General features: G+C 38.0%; 2 protein-coding genes and 1 long non-coding RNA gene across 3 annotated transcripts; 2 read left to right on the forward strand and 1 right to left on the reverse strand.

Moving 5' to 3' along the window:
- Positions 1 to 507: 507 nt before the first annotated feature.
- On the forward strand, positions 508 to 949 carry LOC129938649 (COX assembly mitochondrial protein 2 homolog). The gene is made up of 2 exons (XM_056046321.1): positions 508 to 684; positions 752 to 949. The coding sequence occupies exons 1-2, from the start codon at positions 604 to 606 to the stop codon at positions 917 to 919; spliced, it is 249 nt and encodes an 82-aa protein (XP_055902296.1). The 5' UTR covers positions 508 to 603; the 3' UTR covers positions 920 to 949.
- Positions 950 to 955: 6 nt separating this feature from the next.
- LOC129938648 (protein Abitram) lies at positions 956 to 1,651 on the forward strand. The gene has a single exon (XM_056046320.1). The coding sequence runs from the start codon at positions 956 to 958 to the stop codon at positions 1,562 to 1,564; it is 609 nt and encodes a 202-aa protein (XP_055902295.1). The 3' UTR covers positions 1,565 to 1,651.
- A 5,978-nt stretch (positions 1,652 to 7,629) lies between these two features.
- Positions 7,630 to 8,485, reverse strand: LOC129939086 (uncharacterized). Its single transcript, XR_008780505.1, has 2 exons — positions 8,320 to 8,485; positions 7,630 to 8,254 (listed from the first exon to the last, which is right to left on the reverse strand). It is a non-coding gene; the product is annotated as an uncharacterized LOC129939086 (long non-coding RNA).
- Between the last annotated feature and the right edge of the window lie 183 nt (positions 8,486 to 8,668).

Genomic DNA, 8,668 nt, shown 5'->3' on the forward strand with positions numbered 1-8,668 from the left:
TCGTTGAAACGATTGAAGTGCCATCAGCAAAGCTATCATCACATTATTTATTTTGGTAGAGTTGATTATATAGGAAAATCACTAGCGCCACCAGAACATCCGTCAATGTACTAAAATGTCATTTTTCATATAGATGTTATAAAACAATGATTTGGGTTCTATCCGAATTTAATTTTGTACAGCTATTTCATTGGTGATCCAAAAATATAAACAATTAATATAGCTTTTTTCATCTGAACGTTTCTGAAGTTTGTGCTTTGTTTGTATTCTGTATTTTTTGATTTTTTGTGGAAGGCTTTCGTATAATCAATCAAAAACATAAAAACAAAGTAAATATAATTTCTTTCGCAATCATTTTATTTCTGGAAAAGTCTCTACACATATTCTATGATTTCTTCTGATTTTCCTTTGAAATCTTAACACAGACCCTTACATTCATTGCCACCTATTTCAATAACACCTAAAAGTTCATTCTCAACATCTCTCACGTTTTTGATGGTGGGCATTATTCGAACTGTCAGTGAATATTTTTCTTGTGTATTACGTCTGAAACTGAAATTTGTGTTTTGATTTTGTATTTTCTTTAATCTTTTGTCGTGGAAAATGCACACAGATCTCTCATCACATTTGCACACTCCCGAATGTAATAAAATTATCAACGATTTAAAAGACTGTCACGCAGAGGCAAGCAATCTTCCCCAAAAGATCCAACTTATTAAGTTAACGTATCCTATTTTCTTTTTTTTTGTAGAATAAACTTGGTCGCTTTCTTGGCTATTGCAACGAACTGGACAGTCTCTTGGTCAAGTGCTTGAAACAGGAACGTGTCAACAGATCAGCAGCAAATCGAGCTAAAGCCTTTGAGAAGCAAAAGGTCATTCGAGAGAAAATGCAACAACCTGGAACTCCTTTCATGTAAATTCAAAATAACACTTAAAAAAAAAAACAATACACCATGAACAACGAAATGCCAATTGATCCTTTTGCCGAGTTCTATTTTAAACAAGAACCCGAAGAGATTTGTGGTCTTCCAGTTTCTTCGATCACCGAAGAATACATCGAGGATAATCCCTCGATTGTCGATCGATTCTACACTCGCTACTATTACATTAAGCCGGGAGCAAAGGCGGAGCCATACCGAGTGCTCTTTCACTCCAATCGAGTTTGTCTGATTTCTCTGGCGCCAGAGCATCCTGTCTTCAAGGATGGCATCGAGAGTATTTCCTTTAACATCGGCAACATGGACCGCAGCCACAATCAAGTAAGTGGCAAAGGTAAAAAAGGTGGAATGGCCTTGCAGCAGGATTCGACTTTAGCTCTTATCACTGGAAACAATGGACAAACCTACAAAGTTCCAAGTTGCATCAGAGGAAAATTAATTGAAGTCAATCCTAGAATTGTTAATAAGCCTGAATTGATGGCGGAGATCGGAGATGGATACTTGGCGATTGTTTTGCCCAAACCAGAACATTGCAATGAAATTCGGGCAAGTCTCCTCACCGAGGAACAGTATAGATCACATTTGAAGGAACTCGCCAGCAGGGATATCAAAGCTGAGTTATAACTATTCGTTGTTGTACAAATTATGAAATTATACACATATTATGTAGTTTAAGGTTGACGCAATAAAACGGGCATTTGTTTTCTAACATTTTTCAGCTTTCTTTCATTTGGGTAATGTTTAGGTTTGTATTTGTAGAATTTAAGATTTTGGTCAAATATACGACTTAAACAACAGCCAATGTATTGGTATTTAAAAGTTGCTGTTTAATATTTTCTGTACCACAACTCAACTTTTTTCCGAAGCTTTCGATAAACAAGCAATTACATGCTTTATGATACTTCTCTCCAAATATGTTAAAAAGAAGAGCATCTTTTAATGGTGTAAGCAAACTTTTCAAAATGAAGATTTAAAACTTAGTTCCTCGGTTCTTTCAACAAATCAGAAAGCCTTGAACAATCCATAGATGCCATTAAAAATACACTTCATCTCAAATTAGGGATCGAGGAAATTTGCTCATAGCCGTTACTTCATCTTCATATCTTGTTTTGTTTATGTTTTGACTTTGGGATTTATTTAAAGATTTATCTAAAGATGCAAGAAATTTTGTCAACCTTTCTTATCGCTGATTCAGCTTAAATCAAGAATGAGTCCAAAACTTGAGTCTCTAACAAACATCTTTTAAGAAGTCATATGGCGCTGCATAAAAGGACTAGAGCTGCTCGCGAGCTCTACGAGCAGAAGAGGAGAGAGAAACACCGGCTTCTTAGATGGAAAAAAAGAGAGCATAAGAAGCGCGCGATCGAGGATACAGGGAGGTCACAACAGGAATTAGGTTCGTAAATTTTACCAAAAGGTAAAAAAACCTCCCAAGGGTACCAGCCACGAACCGAAGCCTGTAAAGACGATCAGGGGAACATCGTAGTAGAACCGCAGTCGATGCTGAGAATATGACAAGACCACTTCTTTAAATTATATACCGGCGATGACGAACCGAATTCCGCTGTAAGGAGATAGAACCACTCAACCTAGGCGACGCAGATCAACAATTCCGCCTATACCCGAGCTCGACGAAGTGAAGATAGCTACATATATCGAAACTGATATCGAAAATAGCTCCTGAACCTGTCGGCATCGCTGCTGAATTATTCATAGCAGCAGGCGAGACTTGGTAAGGAGCATACACCAACTTATGTGCAAAATAGGGTTGGAAGAAACATGCTCAATGAGTGGAATCTCAGAATACTTTGGCCAATATACAAGCAAGGAGACTCTGAATTGCTCCAACTAAAGAGGCATCAGTCTCCTGAACATTGCACATAAGATTCTTTTTGCAGTATTATATGAACGGCTGAAGCCGTTCGGCAACAACATGATAGGTATTTATTGTAGTGCAACTTCATGTGCATGCACCCTTAAGTTGTAATTAAACAGCACTAAGCTGAACTGGCCTGTGTGGCATTTTGAATTCATAACTGTATGAGCATTAAATATTTATCCAACTTTGGGTTTTTCTAGCATTAATTTAAATTAAGTGTCTTATTTAGCCCGCTTGGGAAATATTATCAGTGTGGCTTCAAACCAGGAAAGTCAAAGATCGCGCCGCCATGCCAGTTCAACGAAATCAGTAAGTGTTATGAATCAATCTGTACTCGAGCGCGTTAGTGATTCTATGGGACCAATATTTTTTCACACTCGTACTGAGTCAAGAGTACTAAGAGATCTTAACGTACGTAAGCCCGCTGGCCCAGATATGAGATTCCTCAGGTTTCGTTCCGAGCTAATGGCATTTGCATAACCCAATCCCAAAAAGGCGAATCTTCCTAACCTCCACTTACGTCCCTTCCTAATTCAAAGATCGAAAGCTTCTTAATGACCGACAGTACGACTTTTGCAGCTATAAGTTCACGGGTGATTTGATGGTTTATCTAATCAAACAGTCAAACAAATCTTAACATGGCTTTGGAGAAAATAAGATTATTTCAAGAGCATTTCATAGGCTTTGGTACCAAACTGTCTTATCAAAATTGCGTGTTCTTGGTATTGATTAATCTCTTCTTCGTTTATTTAGAAATTACTTTTCTAATCGATCAATACAAGTTGAATTGGATTGTTTTAAATCTGCAATTCATAAAATAAATTCTGGTGTGCCCCAGGGCTATGTTGTTTATCCAATACATTTTCTCTTTTTTATTAATGATCTTATGTCTTCTTCTAGCCTTTCATATTCGTTTTCAGACTTACATCCCACTTCTTCGCAAATGGAACTGCAAAGGTAAAATATGATAAGCTTATCAATTTCTACCTTCTGATCTAAGTCAAACTTATAATGACGATGGAGAATGCACGCTGCTCTATAGAGATCGGAAACGATTTCAAACAAATTTTCAGACAAGGCACAGTACATGCGAATTTCTCAACATCGTTCTAAAAAAATGTTTAAAATCGTCAAAACTAAATGCACAATCTTCCGATTACTCGGATACACCAATGAAGTTTTTACCCCTTCTGATCTGGCTACAAGCTATAAAGCTTATATTCGTCCGAAACTCCAGTACAATTCTCATATCTGGGAAGGTGCTCCAATAACACATTTGAGTCTCTTGGACAGAATTAAAAAAAACAGCTCTAAAATTGATAGGTGATCGTTGTTTAACTGAAACTTTTGTATCTCTTGAACACCGACGTATTGTTTCATGTCTGTCATTATTTTATCGCTATTTTCATAAGCAATGTTCTAGTGAAATAGCCAGTTGCATTACTACTTACTTACTTAAGGTGGCGCTACAGTCCGGGGCGGACCTGGGCCTCAACCAACAAGCGTCTCCAGCCAGCTCGGTCCCTAGCTAGCTGTCTCCAGTTTCGCACGCCAAGTTGGTTGAGGTCCTCTCCCACCTGGGTGCGCCACCTGAGTCGCGGTCTTCCTCTACTGCGCCGTCCCTCGGGATTGGATTCGAAGACCTTCCGGGCTGGAGCATTGATGTCCATCCGCTCTACATGACCTAGCCATCTAAGCCGTTGGACTTTGATTCTGCTAACTAGGTCAGTGTCGCTGTACAGCCCGTACAGCTCGTCGTTATATCTTCTCCTCCATTCTCCATCAATGCGTACGGGACCAAAAATAGCGGTGCCTAGGTAGACAAAGTCCTTAACTACCTCAAAGTTATAGCTGTTCATGGTGACGTTTTGTCCAAGACGTCGTCGTTCAGTGTCCTTTTTTGATGACAGCATATACTTGGTCTTGCCCTCATTGACCACTAAACCCATCTTCTTCGCTTCCGTCGCAATGCTCAAAAACGCTTTGATCTTCAAATTATGTCAATATCATCTGCGTATCCGAGTAATTGGATGGATCTTTGGAAGATTGTGCCTCTAGTGTTGACGGTTGAGTTTTGCACAATTCTTTCCAGAACGATGTTGAAGAAGTCGCATGACAGTGCATCGCCTTGTCTAAAACCTTTTTTGACATCAAATGCATCGGTAAGATCTTTTCCGACCTTGATAGAGCAGCGTGCATTCTTCATCGTCATTCTGCACAAACGGATAAGTTTGACAGGGATGCCAAAACTAGACATTGATCGGTAGAGCTCTTCCCTATAGATGCTGTCATACGCGGCTTTAAAATCGATAAAGAGATGGTGGGTATCGATTTGAAGCTCCTGGGTTTTTTCCAAGATCTGCCGTAGTGTGAATATTTGGTCGATAGTGGACTTTCCTGGTCTGAAGCCACACTGATAAGGACCAATCAGGTTGTTGACGAATGGCTTCAGACGTTCACATAATACGGCAGAGAGGATCTTATACGCAATGTTAAGGAGACTGATGCCTCTGTAGTTGGCGCAGTTTAGAGGGGGTCCTTTCTTATGTATCGGGCACACTATGCTGAGATTCCACTCATCGGGCATGCTTTCTTCCGACCAAATTTTGCAGATGAGTTGGTGCATGCTCCCTACCAAGTCATCGCCTGCTGCTTTGAATAGTTCGGCGGTGATGCCGTCAGCTCCAGCAGCTTTGTTTGACTTAAGTTTAGATATAGCTATCTTCACTTCGTCAAGGTCGGGTAGGCGGAATTGTTGATCTGCGTCGCCGAGGTTGAGTGGTTCTATCTCCCTTACAGCGGTATTCGGTTCGTCATCGCCGTTATATAATTTGGAGAAGTGATCTTTCCATATTCTCAGCATCGACTGTGGTTCTACTACGATGTTCCCTTGATCGTCTTTACAGGCTTCGGTTCGTGGCTGGTACCCTTGGGAGGTTTTTTTTACCTTTTGGTAAAATTTACGCCAGTTGCATTCCTCCCCTCAAATAATTTAACCGTAATACCCGTTCTTATAGGAATGCCCATCAGTTTACCCATGAGCCCAATTTCGGACGTACAGTAAAGTACAGATTCTTTTTTTAGTCGCACTACACGAATGTGGAATGCTTTAACAGACTCAATATTTCCCATTAGAAATAAAAAGTGGAGGAGATACAGCTACGAACGGTAAGGCCTGTTTTGTCACCCTTTTAATACCATACTGCAGAAGTTCTTAGTCTTTATCTTGAAATCGTCTTCAAAAAGTAATTTACCAGTAAAGTTCAGCTAAGATGGTGTACAAAATTTTTAAAAAAGTGGGCCAAGGAACTTTAGGAAAGTTTTAATTGTTTTAGATATATTCCCAACTGTCTTCACTCGATGTGTTCTATTATTAAGATACTGATGAAGCCACTACAATACATGTGTATTAAATCCCAAATCTTTTTTTCCAGTAGAATAACTTGTTGTACACGGTCAAAAGCATTAAAGAAGTCCGAATAAATAACGTTGGACTGCCATGCTAAAGGTCTTGGGTTCAATCTTTTTTTTGGCTATGTGCAAAATATTTAATTCGCATCCTTTTTAATACTACGATCAAAAACTGCAATTGCATGCTCATGAGGACCTACAATTTTAAAATGTACGATTGTCAATTACTTGGTTACCTGGAATCAACTTAAAACAAGCGATTTGAAATTGGACTATATATAACAGTCTTATTTAAAAAAGCTGTATAGAGCCTTATAAAGTGATCTAATTTTTATAATGCCTCTAAATGCAGGTTAAAAAGGAAACAATAATGGCTTTTCCAAATGATGTTAATAATTTAAATCGCTTTTTACCAACTCCGAGAAGGCAGCTGTCCAATTTTGTATTGATAAAAAAACATTTCAGAATGACCCGCAAAACTTTCGATATACTCTGCAATGCATGTACTAAAGTATCTGGAAATGCAATATACAAACTTTAGCCTTATGTTGGTACTTATAAAGTTGATTTTCAGGAAAACAAAGATCTATACGAGCACACAGTGAAAATGTCTATATAGTATGTATTCTCTCAAGATTCAATTTTAGAAAACTATTGAAGTGCAAACATTCTCCTAAGCATTTTTCTTTGCCGTCGACACCCTTGAGTCGATAATCCTTTCCTGTGCTGTGATTGAGCAGAATAACAGCGCAGACAATGCCGTAACACTTGCTCGTCTTGAGGATGATTTTCAACTGAAGTTCGGGGACGGGTGGAATGGGCTCACGACATAAACCAATAAGAACTAGAAGCTCGCTTGGCTGCAGCTATCCTCTTTGTTCACTTCACCCGGGCAGAACAATTTACCAAAGAGAAGCTAATTGTGTAGAATATATAAGATCAAATCAATAAAAAACAAAATTGTTGCAACAAAAATTAATTTTATTTAGAACATTATTTTTTTTCTTTCACAACAAACTCATTCCAAAATGCTGTTTATGAATATTGCTTCTGTTGGCAAAATGTGCCTTCACAATCACCATGTATTGTGTGCTTCCAAGCAGCTTATGGTGGGGCTGAGAAAGTTCTGAACGATTTTGTGTAGGTCCTTATGGCCGGAGCAGATAAAATCAATTCCTAGTTTCAGATTCATACCAAAATCCCACTCGCCTCGATTGTCCAAAGCGCTGAGGATCTTTTTAATGTTGGCATCACTGTCCATAAAGGGGCGATAGACCACTGTTGTGGTTTTATTCACTGGAACAACGATTCCTACATCGTGGAATGTTTTGGCACAAGTTTTACTTGAAAATGCCAAAACAACTATTATAGCCTTATCAGTTCTTCATAACTTGGCACATTATTTTTTTTGACCTAAATTTATAGCAGAATTTATTATAAATGGTAAATTTCGCAACGTTACATAGATCCTACATAAATCCTAATGCAATGTATAACTATTCATCTGTTTAGCGAATTCTATTAAATTAAATAATTAAAGACTGTTAGGTTCAAAGCAGCTTATTATTCCCTCAAAGCTTGGAATGTCGTTGTTGCCAGAAAACTTGATAATGGGAACCATTACAATTTGTTTGCAACAACAATACTTTTAAATGTGAATACATCATCAACATTATTTTTAATAAATTCAGCAACTTCCACAATATTATACCTTCAATTTAAAGTTACTATTAGAAACCTTTCATAAAAAGCTGGCTTAATCTGATTTTTCCATACAAAACCTTACTTTTGCTTTAAAAATTCTCAAACCACAAAAAGAATATTGAGTCTTTACTTCTACCGCCCACTGTGCAACGCCGAAAAAAGTTCATTTTTCTAAATTCATTTAATTTAAATTCACTCCGATGCCGGGTGAAGCAGCTGATTCTCTGGAAACGTCATACGTCATCTCATCTCGAAGACTTGAGAAAATGTATAACCAACCATAACCTCAAAAATAAAAAGTCCACTAAAAAATAAAAAAGCTAAAGATAAAGACAGATTTTACTCTTCCAGAATAATTGCTAACTGAGAATCGCACTCAACTCACTTTGAAAATTGTAATAAAATTTCCATTTCAAAACACGACACATAACACAAAAGCATCACACAGTGGATTCGTGACGATTGTCCCAAAGAACAATCATTTGGAACTCTGTGTTCTGTGAATCTACTGAGCTGAGACTGACTCACTCTGAATAATTGCGTTTTTAAAGTGCATTTTTACGAAAACAAATACGAGTATATCACATTTTTTGTGTTTTATCTTCTCTGCTCTGTGTTCACGTCACGATTTTCACAAAAACAAAAATCGTCATTTACTCAGCAGTTTAAGGTCTCAGGTCTCAGCTATTTTGTTGCTCTTGCTCTGGTCTGGAGTGGTGGCACTTTTAAAGCTT

Source organism: Eupeodes corollae, chromosome 1, assembly GCF_945859685.1.
Source record: "Eupeodes corollae chromosome 1, idEupCoro1.1, whole genome shotgun sequence".
Taxonomy (NCBI): Eukaryota; Metazoa; Arthropoda; class Insecta; order Diptera; family Syrphidae; genus Eupeodes; species Eupeodes corollae.